Genomic DNA, 17,625 nt, shown 5'->3' with positions numbered 1-17,625 from the left:
TTGCTTGGTGTAGAAACTTGACTTTCAATGACTCCCTGTTTTGGATATGAGGCAGTTGTATCTCTGACTGAGCCGCTCCCTAGAGGGTGATGGGAGCCTCTCTCTATGCTGCCTAAGCCTGGAGCTCAGAGCCTCTGTTCCTCCTGTGCCTGGGAAGGTAGGTACAGTTCTACCCTTCCATCAGCCTTGAATAATACATCATCATTAATTCATGCACTGCACATTTGTAACTTGCGATAAACAAGAAGCAAGTCTCGGATTGCCTACGAGGAGGTTCCTGAGCCTATTAATAGTGTAACCCTCAGTGCAGGGCAGTGTGTTTATCTCACGGGTATCCACCTGCATCCGCAGTTTGGATGCAGCATGGCAAACTGAGAGGCTAATGACTTTGCTCAGAGCCCTGAAGGCCCACTCCTGAAGAACATTTGCATTCTCTTTATTTACATTTCTGCATCTCTGAAGGTACTGCTCAGCCAGTCTTTTATGGAGGGTTTGGAGGTTTCCTTGAAGAAGCCACTCAGTCACTTGTGGATACAAATTAGTGAGGATCTTTGTATTTCAAAGGAAGTTAGGTGGGGTGTGATGACTCATGCCTGCAACCCCCCACCTCAGTAGGCTAGTCTACCAAGTGAGAAGCTGCCTCAGAACACCAAGGCAGGGAAGGAGGCTGGCGTTGGGGAGGAAGTAAGAGAGACAGAAAGGTCTGATAGCATGTATTTACCACCTAAGGATATTGGCTTATAACAGTAACAGCCATTTGTTTGCCCCAAAGTCTTCAAGTGGGCAGAGGGAGCCACATTCCCAATGGTGGGGTACAGAGTTCCCACTGGGTGGCATGGGACTGGGTGGCATGGGACTGGGTGGCATGGGACTGGGGTCTACCTTCAGGGCATGGTACCCTCAGCACTGGAAGGTGGATGCTGCTTGTTACTCTGCCTACTTTAAAACCATGACACACCCTAAGAGAAGAAGGTTGAAGTTCATGGAATTTATATGAGCTGCCTCAAAAGGTCACATGATTCTCCACTTCACCCACCTAAGAGGTGTCATAGACACCCACACTGACTGGAGCACAGGACACTTCTGAAGACACCACCTCTCTCGGTGTAGGTGTGGAGGGTTCTGGTTCACCGCACGGACTTGAGAGAAATGATTGTGGCCATCTGGGGGGCGAAAAGAGCTTTTCACACACAGGGGCTCTGAAGCGACGAGGTCATGTTCAGTCCATTCTACTAGGTGAGGCCGAGGCCGTGCAGAGTAAAATAGAATGCATAGAAAACAAGAAGTTAAGACGTGGAGAATTCAATTGCTGATGAGCCAGGGAGAAGGAGTCACCCCGTTAAACCCCCAAATTGGTTATCCACTTTCAAGTCGTCACCCCTGGAATCATAGCTTTGCAAGAGATGCTGAGTGCATCTGCAGATTGCATTTATTTATCTATCATGTATAGTTACATGACTTGATGGCAGCTAAAGGGAAAGACCCATGAAGAAGAGAGGATTATATTTCATTGTAAATATATGTATTTATTTAAAAATAAATTAAATATTAAATGTAAGCATTACTGGACATCAGTAATAATCTTTTAAACAGTGTATATCCCCAGATCTTGGCTCCTTCCCCCACATAACCTGTTGTTACACAAAGGGACCTCCATCTTTGTGGTATATAAAACTCTCTCAAGTCACTTCTGTCTTCTAACATTGTCCTCCTGTTCCACAGGGTATTTACAGAGTGTTTTATTTACAATAAAACATTCAGGTTTTTTTTTTTCAGCATATCACAATAGAAACCAGTTCCAAGTCCCTAGTTTCACGGTGACATTTACCCTGGCACATGGAGGCGCCGTTAAGGCCACATTGTGTATTTGTTAGTTTGGACTCAAGGGAATTTTTTTTTTTTAACAATAGGTCTTCAAACCAAGGGTTAAACCAAGCATAATGATGCCCAACTGCAGAGCCTCAACATTTCGTTAAAGTGCCTTTTAGTAATGTCATGGAAGCCCCTGTAAATGAGGGAGCGCTGGGGAAAGTCACAGCGCTGGGATAGTAAAGCAGCGAGGTGTGAAGACGGGCATCTGCTCCTGCTCACACTCTCGGAACTCTGTCTCTGCCTCACTGCTGAGCTCTGACTTCCATGGAGACTCTAAAGATAGATTTCTAGAAAATTCCCTGGAGTTCTAATAAGCCCTTGATATTCAGGGACACCCCACCCCCAGCTTGCTGTCTCAGGTCACTGGTGTTACTGAAGTATAAAATTGGGGCTGCTGAATCAGCACCCCCACCCTCCACCCACCCACCCCACCCACCTGGTACTGGCTGGCTGCCTGTTTGGGGGTATTTAGGGAAATGTGTTACCTCATCTACACAAAGGCCCAGGTTGGGAAGCTGCTCACCCTGACAGTAAGCACTCAGGCTAACATTGCCCATTGCCTCCACTTTCTTCTTCTTGAGGAACTTGAGTTGTTAGATGATTAGAAACCCATGGTAGTATGATGCTTCATTTTCTTAATAGTGCTGTCTTGAGAGGTAAGCCCTTGAGCCTTGCTGTAGTTACTCTGGACTGAGTTCCCTTTGCTATAGGGAATGATAGGAATAGCCTGGGGTGGTATTGCACAGTTGTAACCCCAGCACTTGCAAAGCAGACGCAAGAGGATTGTGAGTTAAAGGCTAGCCTGGACCATTTTAGTAAATTATAGGTCAGCCTGCACTACAGAGAAAGAAGCTAGGACTAACCAATAATATGTAGGTTTTCAGAATCTCAAATGAACATATTTTCAAATCTCCTGGCTTCTCTTCTAGGTTGCTTCCTATTGCTGCGATACATGCTGAGCAAAACCAACATAGGGAGGAAAGGGTGTCTTTTGTTTACATGTCCCAATCCTAGTCCATCACAGAGCGATACCGGGGCAGGTACAGAAACAGAGGCCATGCAGGATCGCTGCTCACAGACGCTGGTGCAATCGCACCCCAGGCTCTTCCTGTCACCCTCCCTGTCTCAGTCAGTTTGCTTTTTCTTATAGCCAAGGACCACCCTTGCACAGGGGTGGCACCACACACACCAATAATTAATCAAGGAAATGTCCCCTAAAGACTTGCAGACCAACTGATGAAGACACACACAATCTAATGAGCCCCAATCTCCATGGTGATCAGCTTTCATTGTCAACTTGACAAAACCTAGAGTCACCTAGGAAGAAAGGAATTCTCTAGATCGTGTGGGTTTCTGAGCTTGTCTGCAGGGTTGTCCTGATTGTGAAATCCCAGCCCATTGTGGATGGTACCAGTCCCCAGACAAGGGCTCACGGACACTCTAAGAGTAGAGAAAAGCTACCTAAGAGCAAATGAGATAGGTCTGCATGCATTTATTTCTCTCTGCCCCTGACCACAGATGTGATGTGACTAGCTCATAAGCACCTGCCTTGGCTTCCCCCTTAGGGATGGACTGTGACCTTAAATTGTGAGAGAAAACTTTCTCTTCTAGTCTTTTTTGGTTTGGTTTGGTTTTTTTCGAGACGGTTTCTCTGTATAGCCCTGGATGTCCTGGAACTCACTTTGTAGACCAGGCTGGCCTCGAACTCAGAAATCCAACCTGCCTCTGCCTCCCAAGTGTTAGGATTAAAGGCATGAGCCACCACCGCCTCCTTCCTGACGTAGTCTTGATTGTCTTCCCACTGCTGGAGAGCCATGACACCACACCATAAAGTAAAATGTCCACAATCCAAATACTCTAGACTCATTCAGAGCTAGCCCAGGTATTCATAGTACAGGAAACAACAGAGGTAATGGGAGTGTAAGTGTGTGTGGTACATTAAAATGCTGATGAACATTAATGACAACTGCCTGGATTTCATTTTGACTTGCCCCTGGACTATTTGCTGGATGACACTGGGCAGGATGCCTATCTATCTCTGCCTCAGTTTTCAAGTCTGCAGCATGAGTATTGAAAGGAAATGCATGTTTATGATAGATTGTGTTGGTCATCAGCTCAATACAATCTAGAATCACCTGAAAATTGAATCCTAATAGGGGATTATCTTGACCAAGTTGGCCTGTGGATGAGTCTATGGAAGATGGAAGACATCTTAATTACATAAACTGTCATGGTTGGGACCATTCCCTGGGCCTTGGCTTCTGGGCTGCATGTGCGGAAGTGAGCTAAGTGCAGACAGGCAAGCATTCATTCTCTCTCTGTGTTCTTGACTGTGATGAGATTATCTGTTTAAACTTCCTGCTGGCTTGAGAGGCTTGGCTTCTACTCAGAGTTGGACCTGGGACCTGGGACTATGAGCCCAAATAAACCCTTTCTCCCGTGAAGTGCTTTTGACACAGCAACAAAAATGAAACCAGGACAATGGGTGTAAGGACTAAGAAAAATGAATCCAGTGTTGGCTCTTCCTGCCTAGTTCCTGATACTTCCTCAGTTGTTTACTGTGAGTAGCTCCAAACCATTTCTGTGTGCACAGATTCCAGCTGTGCCACTATGATTCAGACAAAAGAAGCAAACCAAGTATGGTACCTATTTGATTCAACCACATGTGTGCTTAGCTCTAGAGATGGCCAGGCTCTGTGGGATGACTTGCTGGAATAATGGGAGTGTGTCAGAGGTGGCAGCCAAGCTGGCTGGGAGGAGGTGGGTTCCAGAGAGTGCTTATAACTTCTTGAGCAGACCTGGTGGAGATCTGCACATTCTCTGGGGAGCAGATAAATGATCCGTCTATGCCAGACAAGTCATTCCCTAGAGTAACGGAGCAGAAACAGTTTGGACCAAAAAATATGTCAATGTGCTGAATACCAGTTTAGCTACTCAGCTTTGTCTGCCCTAAATATCAGTCATCTTTTGTAGCATTTGCCTCTTAGCCGTTGAGGCTTCTGTTTCTGCAAGTCGGCCATAAAGAAGCTGCAAGCCTTACTTCTCGTCACATGATGTATACATGAAATATATCCAAGTTGATTTTGTCTGCCTTGAAGCAGTATTTCTTGAGAATGACTTTATTCAGCGATGTGACGTCTCCTTGGTAACCACCTGGCGACCTGGCCGGTGCTGATTGGCCCGGAGGTGGCAACCTGGCCGGTGCTGATTGGCCCCCCCGGAGGTGGACGTCTAACCAAAGCCTGGCCAGAGTTTTTTAATTTAGAAGTTTAATTTTTTGATAATTCCATTCTTGAGAATTATTTCATTTATGCTCTCCTAGTTCCCCTTTCCCATAGCTCTCCTACTCGGTCGTAAGTTTATATAGTTTTTTCTATAATTATCATTACACACACACACACCCGTCTATTTAGTGTTGCTCCTACAAGCATAAGCATTCAGAGCTGACCATTTGAGAATCGATACCCTGTCAGGGGACCCATCCTTGAGAGGATGCAGTCTCCCTCTCTTAGCAGCTATTAATTTCTTGTAGCTTTTTATTTTGGGGTGGAAGCTTGTGAGGTTTCCCCACTTTGTGTTGTATGTGGACTAGTGTTGGGATGATGCAGGTTGCATTTAGGCAACCATATTGTTGAGTTTACATGTGGCATCTCTGTCATGTGAAGACCAGAGCAAGTGCGCTGGTCTTCTGGCCCTTGCATCTTGGCGGTTTTTCTCGAGCCCTAGGTGTAAGGGTTGTGTGGTAGATGAACCAAGTAAGCCAAGTCCCTGCAGTATTTCCCTGAGAGTAACAGGAAGTTTACAATTTCTGTCTCTGGTGTCTAAGCTGTTGGCAGGCAGAATGGTAAGTTGGCAGTGGTCATGTTTTTTGCTATGAAGACATTTGCCGTAGATAAGAAGGCCAACACCAACAAGTAGAAGTGGGCAGTCGAGTGGGGTGGAGGACGTTTTCTGGCAGGGCTGTTGCAGGTCTAAGCCAAGCTCTTGGTCTACCCACTACACAGTGTGGAAGCACTCTACATAGTGTGACTCCCCCTCTGGCCCCGAGCCGTGGAACCTCAACTCTGCCTACTTCTCTTCTGCTCAGTTATTGGCTGTCCAGCCTTTTAAATGAACCAATCAACTTTAAATTTGGGAGCAAGGTTTACACAACAAAGGCCAGGATATGTGAGATTGCACTCCTCTGGACAGGAAGCAGATCTTGGGGTTCAGAGTGTAGCATCTGTATTCATAGCACCAGACCAACCTCCAACATTTGACCACTGAGCAATCTCTCTAGCCCCTTCCTTTTGTTTCTAAGGAGGTTTGGTTTGCTGAGCTACTACAGCATGCCTCCTGCTTTCTCCCAACTCACCCTTACTAGCAGAGCATCAAAGGCAACCACTGGACATCTCAGAACAAGCAGGAGGCATCTCAAATTGAGTATGGGCAGTTCAAGAAGAAGGCCAAGGTTAACTCTTTAGGGTTTCTCAGATGATACAGCAGGATGGTAGAGTAATGATGGGTACCCAAGATGGAAGAGTAGCACCATTTTTGATTCCCTAAAACCTAGTCCCATCCATTATAGTAGGGATTCATGGTAGGAATAAGATGACTGATCCAATGAATGGGTAAGTGAGCATTACTATTCCCGTGTTAGATATGATCAACTGATTTGAGGAGTAAGCAGTAAGATGCAGTGCTAGGTCCGAAGCTTTAGGTCTCCAGGCTGTTTGCCCCAAGATTCATTCCTAGAATTTTGGTCACCTAGAAAACACCACCACCACACACCACCACCACCACCGCCGCCATCACTACCCATACCACCACACCACCATCACCATCACTACCCACACCACCACACCACCATCACCACCACTACCCACACCACCACCACCACCACCACCACCATCACCCTGCCCATTCCACCACACCACCACCACCATGGATCTCTGTGGCTCTTCCTCGTGGCCTGCTCATGTGCATGCAAGAGTTCCTGGCAAAGCACTCAGTTGAGAAGCTAAGTGTTGATACGTTCCTACAGGCAGCTGCAGATGAGAGCTCAAGTTCTTGTTATTTTGAGGCTGGCTTTTTAGAAAGCTGCACCAGTGACAAAAGTGGGGAGGGCTGTGTGCATGTGATAAAATATTCACCGCAAAAAGTCATGGAAACTGTGCAACCCAGAAAAGCAGATTTTGTGCCTGGCCCTGACATAACTCTGTTTGAAGAAATTAAGGTGTGTGTCCCCAGCAGGAAGCTATGAATTATGAGGAGAGCTAGAGTGGACAGTAATTTTTTTTCTAAGGTGCATTTGGGGTGTATTATATGCCTCAGACTCTTGCCATCCTTTTGTATTTTTAAATTTAAAACAATGTGTATGGTATATACATGAGTGCAGGTAACTGCAGATGCCAGAAAACCACATTGTATCATTGTGTCATTTCAAGTGTGGGTGTTGGGAACTAAACTCCAGTCATCTGTAAGAGCGGTATACACTCTTAAACACTGAGGTTCTTCTCTAGGCCTCTGCCATTTGCCATTTTATATGATATATCATGCTTGATAGCAACTATATGCCAAGTAGGACTTTCAGTCACTACAGAAATCTTCTAGATATATACCAACCAGTAGGATTGTCACTACTGATGACTAAGGAATTGAATGTTTTCATTTGAATTAGTTTTATAGGCACATATGGCTAGAAGCTATTCTTCTGGATAAAAATAAAACCCCTTTAATGTTTTTTTTAAGCAGTAACTTTTAATTTTTAGTGTTAATTAGCTGATGATTTACAGGCATTCATCAGACTCATCATAAAGTTAGATACTCCAATAATTTGTTAAAAATAAGTCAACCAGCTGTAGCTCTAACTTCCTTTGAACAGTATGGAGCCTTTCTCACCCCAGACCCTTTGGCCTCACCCAGCCCCTCCCAGGTCCTGGAGTTAATGTATAGGGCACATGGCCATAAATCCTTCAGCTGATTGGTTGAGGCCTACTGCTTTGTAGAACTGACTTACTTTATGGAAAGTCAGCTGGTTGTGGATGTCAATCATACCTTTAAATTACCGCTTTAGCAACATTTAAGTTAGCGTAGTATTTTACCAAACAACTTATTACCATAGTATATAGACAGGGTGACAAAATTAGCTTTGGTACCTCTCTTGTTGGGTTCAGATGACAGCCTTGAAATTGTCTCTGACCTTTGCCTGTGGCGCTGTATCTTGTCCCATGGATCTCGTGTGAGAGCAGAGGCTTTGTAATAACAGTCCCATGTTATGCACAGCTGTGATGACTTATTCAGTGAACTTGACCCATGTCCCAGTTCTCAGTGGCTTCCCTGTGGCTGGTCTATGTACTCTAAATATAGATAGACATTCTAAAACTGAACAACCTCCAGTTCATCTAAGATATCTTGGGAATGTCATGTGTGTGTGTGTGTGTGTGTGTGTGTGTGTGTGTGTGTATGTGTGTGTATTAAAAATTATTCCTTGACTATGTAACCAAAGTTGACTTTTTCAATAAGTTGAGACTCTTATATAGTTAAATTTCAAAAGATATCTTTTCTCTGACATCCTGATTCTGTTACCACGGAGATTTTCTACCATGATAGAAAGTGTTGGATTAAGTCATGGCTCAATCCAAACTGCAGTGCTCTCAATACCTACCCAGTAGTCCAAAGACAGCAGAAGTGAGTATGGGGCGGGCGCAAGCGTACATAAAGTTAGGCTGGCATCTCATGGGCATCTCAGCAGAGGCTGTGTATGTCAGGGAAAGACTTTCAATCCAGGGTGTGCAGGATAAGTTTGGTGTTGCTTCAGAGCTCTGGGAAGTCTGACAGGCCTCCTCTGCTGTAAGGGGTTGTTTTAGAGGCCTAATAGAATGCATGCAGACATATTTCGTAGGAGAGTTAAGCAGTGTGAATTGCTCTTTTGCCTCGTTACGGTTGTGATTGTGCATGTGATAGTCTCGAAGCTTCACAGCTGAGGAGTAAGATGACCTTAGCTGTGTGCAGCATGGTGAGGGATGGATCTGGCAGGATGTGGTTGAATGTGTGTGGGTAGATACGGAAGGGAGGACCCGAGGAGGGAGAGAACCGTGTCCCCAGATTCAGAGGTCCAGCAGCTATGGCCACTGGCTGGATTGGTCAGGACTTACAAGGGCAGTCGGGAGTAAGGCACAAATGTGGATAGTGGTTAGAACGATCCGTGCTGAAACTCTATGACTAGGGTCACCAGGAGAAAGTGGGGCCAAGGAGAACCCCGGGGCCCTAGATGAAGCCTGTTCCATACCCAGCCTACCCTCCATTGTTAAGCCTCTGAGACTTGTTCTGTGAAGGAGTTGAGAGAATAAGTAAATGAGAAACAGACAGGACTCTGTTTGACTAGAGACTTGGTCATACGACTTTCTGAGAGAGAGAAATGAAAGTGAAGGAACGTGCACGTTCATGCATGCCAGGTGTTCACACACATGCAGGTATGCAGTAAGCATGACTGCCCAACAGACCATCGTCCCATCACTGAGAACATAACCATAAAGAACACACCTGACCTGCTGCAGAGGGCCCTCCAGCATGTAGACACAGGAATATCCTAGACAGAATCCTGAACTACAGAGCTCAGCTCAGAATGGCTGACTGAGTAGGTCTAAGGTATCTGAGAATCCACAATGCGCCTGAGTTCCCAGGGGACACTGATGCCTAGGGACCTCACTTTGAGACCCCTGGCTGAGAGTGAATTCAGTACAGAGTAGTGTAGGGCACAAGGGTCTGTGGTAAGCATGGGCTGAGTGCAGAGCCTCTTCTCTCTTTCTACCCGATGGCCCCAGCAGTCTCTGTGTGGCCGCCAGAGGTCCAGACTGACAGAAGAGTCCAGGAATCTCTGCCAGCGCTAGTACCTTTGCTAGGCCCTGATCTGTCTGTCCACTTACCACATGCTGTCTGCTATGAGAGGCTCCTGGTTTTCCTGCTTATAGATGACATCAAGGCACTGAAAATTTCTACCACCTTCTGTGATGTTCCACATCACTGAGGAACCCCAGCTCAGTCTTTCTGAATGCCTTCAGGCCCTGCCATTGCCGTGGTTTCACCGTCAGCGTCCATTAAGGAAGGCGATGTTTCCCTGTGACAAGCTGTTGGCTTACTTTAGATGAGGCCTGCCCAACTTCTCCCCTTTGTCTATTTTGCCCAGAAACTGAGAGCTCTGCTTTGTGGGCAGTAGCTTTCCTTAGCCGAAGGGTCTGTAATGTAATTATCTCCTCACTCTTTTCTTTTAAAGTTTTTGGTATCTTTCAGAAGCTTTCCAAACATAATTTCAAAACTAGGTGAATATCATAGATCAATAACTGAAAGGAAGGACTTTGGAGACTTCCCTACCCCCCTCCCACTTTCTCGTTATCTACCTTTGAAGAGGAATCTGAGTCAGAAGCAGGCCTGTGCACATACATGTGCAGTGGTTGTTCTGGGTTGAACTGAGGAGCACCTAGCTGATGGTAGAACGTGTGTGCGTGTGTGTGTGTGTGTGTGTGTGTGTGTGTGTGTGTGTGTGCGTGTGTGTGTGTGTGTGTTTAGTGAGGGGGTTCTTTCCAGAACAGCTAACACTGCAGTTGTGGGTAACACCACTGGATTGGCTGGGGACCTGGGTAGAATAGGGGGAGTGAAGAAATGTTAGGAGGGCAGGTGTTCCTTCTGTGTCTCTCTGTCTCTGTCTCTGTCTCTCAGCTAGGGACAAGAGCTGCTCTACACTTACACTCCTGTCTCTGTCTCTGTCTCTGTCTCTCTCAGCTAGGGACGAGAGCTGCTCTACACTCTATACTCACCCTGTCTGAAACCCCAGAATGTGGCAGCCAAGATGAAGTTGTCTTTCTTCCTGAGGTTTTTGCTCATAGTAACAGAAAGCTAGCAGCCTAGGGCGCATGGCAGGCATACACAGATTTAACATCCTGAGAGGTTCCGACTCTGTCTCAAGTCTGCTTCTGCCCAGGCCTGGCTGTGAACTCTAACTCCCCACTTCGAGCTTACAACCCCTCCCCTGCCCCCAGGCCTCACCTAAAATGGAGACAATGATATGCAGAACACCGTGTAAATGTCAGCACAGCGCCCAGCCCATAGTGGGTGCACAGTAGGTCTACTATTGCTAGTCTTGCTTTCATAAAAAAAAAAGACTGTCGGGTACATCTGCAACTGGTGTAGATTTTGTGTTCTGGAATATTCTGTGTGGAACCAAGATGACACAGTTTAACTAACATAGATAGTTGGTGTGAGGAGGGCCGCAGAGGTCACTTCTCCAATAGCTCCATGCTGGTACTTCTTGCTGATTCCTGATCATAGCTGAGCACTGCAGAAGCCTTGAGGGTTCCTGAGATCATGCACTTAGCAATCAGGGACTAAGATTTCTGTGGCTTTCCTCCTTGCTCATTGGTCCCAGGGCTTGAGCATCCTTGCCTGGGAAATCTCCGGAAGACCGCCTCCTACTTTCAGCTGATTTGCTTGGATTCATCATGCGATTACTTCCAACTTATTCTTTCAGTGTCCTTCCTACTAAATTCAACTGCCTGGGGCTGGTTTCATGGAGTGCTCATGTGTCACAAGATACCTTGTAGTTAGATGGTCACGTTCCTCTTCTGGAGCTCAGGGAGTGAGAGGGTATAGCTTCCGGGTTCCTTGCGTGAGATGATATGTACCAGGAACTGGGGATCGAAGGGCTCAGTATTAGCTGTGGGTCAGTGTTTGGTGCTCCGAGGGTACCATGGCTTCCCTCAGACCTAAGGGCAGGCAGCACGGGGAAGGATGGCCATCAGATTCCCCACCTAGGCCCTCTGCCTAAAGTGCTGCCTTCAAAAGGGGGCTCTTGGGATCATGTGCTGCCACCCAGCAGTGAGGGCTTGTGGGGCAGCTGTGCTGTTTGTACTCTAGCCTCCTGGGATGGTGGAGGAGAAAAATTAAACTGTCACCATGAGGACTTCCTTTCTTCAAATTCTATTTGAGCTTATTCTGTCAGATCCTTTGTCCAGACTCATGAAAAATGAGATTAGAACATTGAGGGAACTGCTCAGCCGGTAAAGCGCGTTCCACAAACACAGGGGGACCTGAGTCAGGACCCCCCAGAGCCCAAGTTAAAAACAGAACACATCAGTGCATGCTGTAATCTACCGCTGGGCCCTGGAGCTGTGGCTCCCTAGAGCTCATTGGTCAGTCAGCCTAAACAAATAGATGCGTTTCATCGAGAGATTCTTTTCCAAAAATAAAGGTGGAAAGCGATCAAGGACAGATACTTCATATTGGCCTCTGGTGTCTATACTCAAGTGCATACATATGCATTGTACACACTCACCAAAGAGAAAAAAAGGAAAAAAAGGGGGAAAAAAAGACATTATGGCACTAAGGAAGCAGGCTCAGGAGGATCTGTAGTTCAAGGCAAGATGAGGCTTCATAGTGATACCTTGTCTCAAAAATTATATAAACAACAGCAACAACAGTAAAGAGGCAACTAAGCAGTAAAACTGCTGCTACTGCAGAGGCCTGAGTTCAGATCTCAGCATCTGTGTCAGGCAGCTCATAACTGGGTGTAGCATGACATAGTCACACACACACACACACACACACACACACACACACACACACACACACACACCAGAAAGAGAGAGAGAGACTCTTCAATACATAACCAAATGCTTAAGTGTTTCCAACAGTGAGACCCACCCTTTAGGCCTCTGCAGCTTGTGCTGACACTGGGGAATCCACAGTGGTCTCAGTGCCTAGCTGTGTCCCATTTACAAAATCCCCTTTGTCTCCTTTGTGTCCCAGGTGCAGGAGGCCGCCAGTCGGGGCTTGAAGTTTGTTAGCGTGGTGCCTCAGTACCAGCCCTCGGTGAGTTCACCAGGCAGCCGGCGTTTCAAGTCTGTTGCCAACAGTGTTGAAGATGCCAGGGATGTGAAATGCACCTTAGGGGACCGTTCATCCTTGGAAAATGATACTCCGAAGGCTGCAGAGACGGATGCTGCCACTGCAGGAGTGAACCGAAGACCGGAGACCAAACCAGGATACACAGGGGACGTGCCCAGTGCCCAGCAGCCTGGCATTCCCTCTCCCTCGGCAGAGAATGAGGCTGGCGAGTTTCCACTGCGGGGTTTGCAGCCAGCACTGGATGGATCAGAGGGCGACCCCTCAAATGGGCCTGAAGAGCTGCCCTCCAGGAGTAAGTGTTCAATGCCAGGAGTTCTGACCTGCTTAAAGAGAGGTTTTTTAGTATTCCCCGGGGCCTCTTAGGGAAAAGGAAATGAAATTAGTATGAAGACACAGCAGACAAGAGAAAGTTTATCAAGTAGCTGTCTGGGCTACACAGCTGTTTACCAACTGCAGCTGTGGACCATGTTGGGTGAACAGAGCCCAGTGAAACTGTCTTGCTGGGACTCCAAAAGTGGCTTCTAGACGAAATAGTCTCAGTCAGTGTTCCCAGATGGCCAGGAACTTCTCCACCCTCACACCCATACAGAGAATGTGAACCACTCTCCAGTGAGCTTGGGCATTCTGCTTCTGAGTGTCTGCCTAAACAAGGAAGTGAGAAAGCAGGGAGGAGGATGTGCCACGCAAGAGAGTAATGGCTCTGCTTGCTCGGATGGAAGCATTCTGATTGCAAGAAGCACATACAGTTGACAGATGGGCACCATGGAGAAAATGCTTTGTCACCACTGTGGGTCTTCTCTGTCAGTGCTAATGACTCTTTGCCTTGATGATGTCATGTAACAACCCACCCATAACAGACAGCAGTTATTATACTTCCCAGTTACCAGACCCTGCCATCCTTTAAAGGGGCCATCGCTCTATTCTCTACGTACTCTTATGAGTGAGCTCTCTTACCACTTCCGGCTGGGAGCTGGCACCCCTGGCATAGGACGGCAGGTAGGGTTGACATCACCCACGCCTCCACTCTACTTGGCTTTTCCAGTGTAATATAGAATGAAAAGACTTCCTGAAGCTTTCTGTAACTCTCATAGTCTCCTTTTCTCTACTTTTGCCTGGAAATCCCATCCATTGTGTAGGTCCTTAAGTTAACAAGGGGGCCCTCTCTGGCTTTAGGAAGGTGACCATAAGTTGCCTGACAATAGAATACCCACAGAGTTGCCTTAGTGTATTTGTTTAGACCTTTCTATACCATGTCCCCAGTGACCATTTCTGCTCTGTATTATCTAAAAAACACTTGAAATTGACCTCTTGCAAGTGATTTGGCTGCTTGAGAATAGGGGCAGTGAGTTGATTTTATTTTGTTTATTTATTTTTTGCAAAGTCAGTACTTTTTGAGAAAAAAAATGGGATGGTCAGATCTGAGATCTAATGGCAGGGTTTCCCTGAAAGGGGGGTGGGGGACCACCTCAATTCTGAGATACAGTAGAGCTATCATTTATTCAAGACCTTGATCTTTGGTTTAGAGCTACTAGTAGGGTTTTTCACTTCGCTGAGGTGGACTACTGTCTCACCTTGATGGTCGCTCGGGTTTAGAGCTGGTGGGAGGGTCTGACGAGCTCCATCGTGAGGCTGGAGGGCTGAGCATGCTAAATTCTGAGAGGGAGGGTGACTGTGGAGCCATGTGGAAGATGAGGGTCCAGGTCAGGCATGAAACCCGGGAGGGAGGCATAGCAGCCATGGGAGACAGGCAGCACCGTGGAGAGAAAACCAATGTCTCTGTGCACCTTCTAGCTAGGTGGTCGACTTGTCCAGATACGTGCCGCTAACTTCCCCATGGGAGCTCTTATTCAGTGCCCTGGCTGCACAGTGCTACCCCTCACAGAATCCTGCCTTTTAAAAAGAAATGAGACAGTTGATCCCAAGAGTCTATCAGGCGTGTGGAGCCTGTGTTCCAGACCCCACCTTTCTCCTAGACCTTGAGAAGGTTCACTTTCTGGGTTTGACCTTTAACCCTTTCCTAGAACCCTTCCCAGATGTCCAGTGCCCTATTTCTGCTCTATGGCTCCTTGACTCTCTCTCTCTCTCCATCGCCCAGGTTCTACTATGGCTGAAGATTGACATCAAACCCTCCTAAGGCCCAGAGCATTTAGGCCTGCAGTCTCCATTTCCTGGGGTCCTTGTCCTCTTCTGCAAATTCAAATCCTTTGGTCACTGGTGGGTTAATGTGTCACAGAGGCCTCAGTCCAACAGTGAGTGGGAAGGGGGTTTCCAGCTGGGGACAGGCCAGGAGCTTGAGCCGCACAGCCCATTTTAGTCCTCCCAAGTAGACAGCTGTCTGTCAGTCTGTCTGTCTGTCTGTCTCTCTCTCTCTCTCTCTTTCTCTCTCTGCATATCAGCAGTCCCCACCCTGCCTTGCAAGCAACCACAGCACTCTCCTCCCATCTCCAGCGTTTTCAAATTAGTTGGTAGACACACGTTGCTAGTGGAGGGCCTTGGTCCAGTTTTCCCCAGGTGTTATCTCGATTACACTCACCACAACTATGACAGGAGATGCTACTGTGGCTCCCAGCTCACAGATAAGGACCGTTCCCTTCCTGAAGGCTGGACATCTAAGGACTCTGTCTCCACAGGTCAAAGCCCTTATCTGACCCCAGCTTCTCTCCTGAGCCTTTCCCTAGGGAGTTTAGCTTGTTTCCTTCTCTGGGGCGTCTGTTCACTGCCCTGCCCTGAAAAACACTCACAGGGCACCCAACCCCAGCCTCACCATCCCATACCCTGCTCAGCTGTTTGCTTGCCCCCTAAAGAGGTTGTCATGTTTAAGTCTCTTTCTGCAATCACAGCAAGACACTTTAAAAGGATTATAGAAGTTGCCTCCCTTCTTGCCCCTGGTCTCTTCCTCTGTTGATTTGTTTCTAGGGTAGGAAGCAGCTAGCAGTAGATCCAGTCAGGGACAGTTCACAGTGGTCTTAAAGGAGCTACAGGGAACATGGCTGGGCTGACCCATCCCTGCACTGTGGTGCTGGTGTTAAAGGGAGAACAGGTGGGCTGACCCCATCCCTGTATCGTGGTCTAGGTGTTACAGGGAGAGCAGATGGGCTGACCCCACCCCTGCGTCCTGGTCCAGATGTTCAGAGAGAGCTGTTGGGCTGACCCCATTCCTGCGTTGTGGTGCTAGTGTCAGCAGGGAGAGCAGGTGGACTGACCCCAACCCTGCATGGTGGTCCAGGTATTATACCTTTCTGGATCTTCTTGTTCATTAATAGGGGACTTCTTGTCTGGGGACTTCCTGATGATATGAAGTCACTGTGAGATACACCCAAGTACCCCTTACAATACCTTTGATCAAGAAGCAAGAACCATTTGGGTGTGCCAGACAGAGCAGGGCTGTGGTGCCAGGCAGTCAGATTTGAGGCCTGGAGTTTTTGTGCTGTGTATTTTTCTTTCCGGAGTTTATGGAGGTAGTTAGACCTTGTCACTCTGTCTCCTCCACCTGAGTCACTTGGTGCCATGTCTCTAGGCTCCCACTGAGTCCATGAACAAATGTTCCCAACTGTGGCTACCAGCATCTTCTTTGTATTCTAGTAAATTAATTTCTTACTAGAATGGGGCATGAGCCCAGAGTCTGAGAGGACTGAAAGATCCCAGGCTCTGCCACTCACTGTCAGGGATTCTGAGAGATACATCTGAACCGCCCGTGGAAGTTGAGAGCATCAGGTATCGTGGGAAGTCACGCCTGGCTGAGGTACTTATGTCTGGGTCTGCTGGGTTTCTCGTGAGCTGCTGTGTCAGGTGGCCTCATGTTGGCTCAGAGGTGTCCTGGGATGGCACCATACCTGTGACAAGTGAGAAGCCTTCCACAGGTTCAGGGATGTAGTGGACCTTCCCATCATTGCACCAGCAGCCCTGCCTTAATGGAAGTCATTCATCACAGTTCCCCCTGCCCATGACTTGAGCAGCTTGCAATCCCCACCTAGCTATGCCTGGCTCTCCAGCTCAGCTGACTGCCCCAAGTCTGGCTTATGGTGCCCACAACTCAGACTCAATTCTCAGTTCTGTTTCCTCTGAACCACAGCTCTCCTTGGACACTGAAATCCAGCCATCCCTGTGGCTCGTTCACAAGCTCCAGCTCTCTGGTTCCATACATGCAGACAAGCTTCTATCTGCACTATAGCTCAGCTCAGGCCCACATGTGGCCTGAGAACAGCATGGGAAAGCTTGGAGGGTCTACTTTGAAGGATCCTAAGACACACCAGATCAGACTCTTGGCTGCTTGTACTGAACTTGAGGCACCTAGGACCAGAAGATGCTGCTGCATCACCCAGCCATTCCCTCCCTAGCCTCATTCCCTGGCTTGGGTCCTCACTTCACACATTTTCCTCTAGCACCCCATTCTCATCGTCTGGTGACTGCATCTGCCTGCACCAGGGCCGGATTTCTTGTTTGAAATCTTTTCTGGGGTCGATACAGCATCTTGGGTCAGGCAGGTGGACTGAAGGGGAGGTTGGGTTAGGGCTAAGGACCGAACTGCATTGGCTGTATACAATTCAGGTGGCTGGTTCTGTAGGATGGAATAGCTTGATGAAACCCCCTGTCAGTTCAGCGGTTAGTGACAGCAGGTCTCACGACTCAGGGACCTCACTGATGCTTGATCAGATGGGGCCAGGAGGTTTCCTTTGTGCTAGAATGAAGCTCCTACGTGAGAAACTTTTCAGGGCTCTGAGAATGAACCTGATTGTTACGTAACTTAAGGTCCCAGTACAGCAAGCAGGGATGGTTTGTTCTGTGCTCCAGAAACAAACTCTCCTTTAAAATCCTTTTATTTTAATAAAGGAAACTGAGCCAGGTTTTTTTTTTAAATATCAGTGTATGTGG

At 47.5% G+C, this 17,625-nt stretch overlaps 1 protein-coding gene across 2 annotated transcripts in view; it reads left to right on the top strand.

The window, feature by feature from the left end:
* Positions 1–17,625, top strand: part of Rftn1 (raftlin, lipid raft linker 1) — a 198,139-nt gene that overhangs the window by 123,188 nt on the left and 57,326 nt on the right. For both annotated transcript variants that reach the window (XM_021149367.1, XM_029471260.1), the window contains exon 5: positions 12,655–13,045. In XM_021149367.1, coding sequence (XP_021005026.1) covers positions 12,655–13,045 — 391 coding nt within the window. The remainder of the gene's footprint in view (positions 1–12,654; positions 13,046–17,625) is intronic.

This window comes from Mus caroli, chromosome 17, assembly GCF_900094665.2.
Source record: "Mus caroli chromosome 17, CAROLI_EIJ_v1.1, whole genome shotgun sequence".
Lineage (NCBI taxonomy): Eukaryota > Metazoa > Chordata > Mammalia > Rodentia > Muridae > Mus > Mus caroli.
Note: the sequence above shows the minus strand (reverse complement) of the source record. Positions and strands in the feature narration are given on the sequence as shown.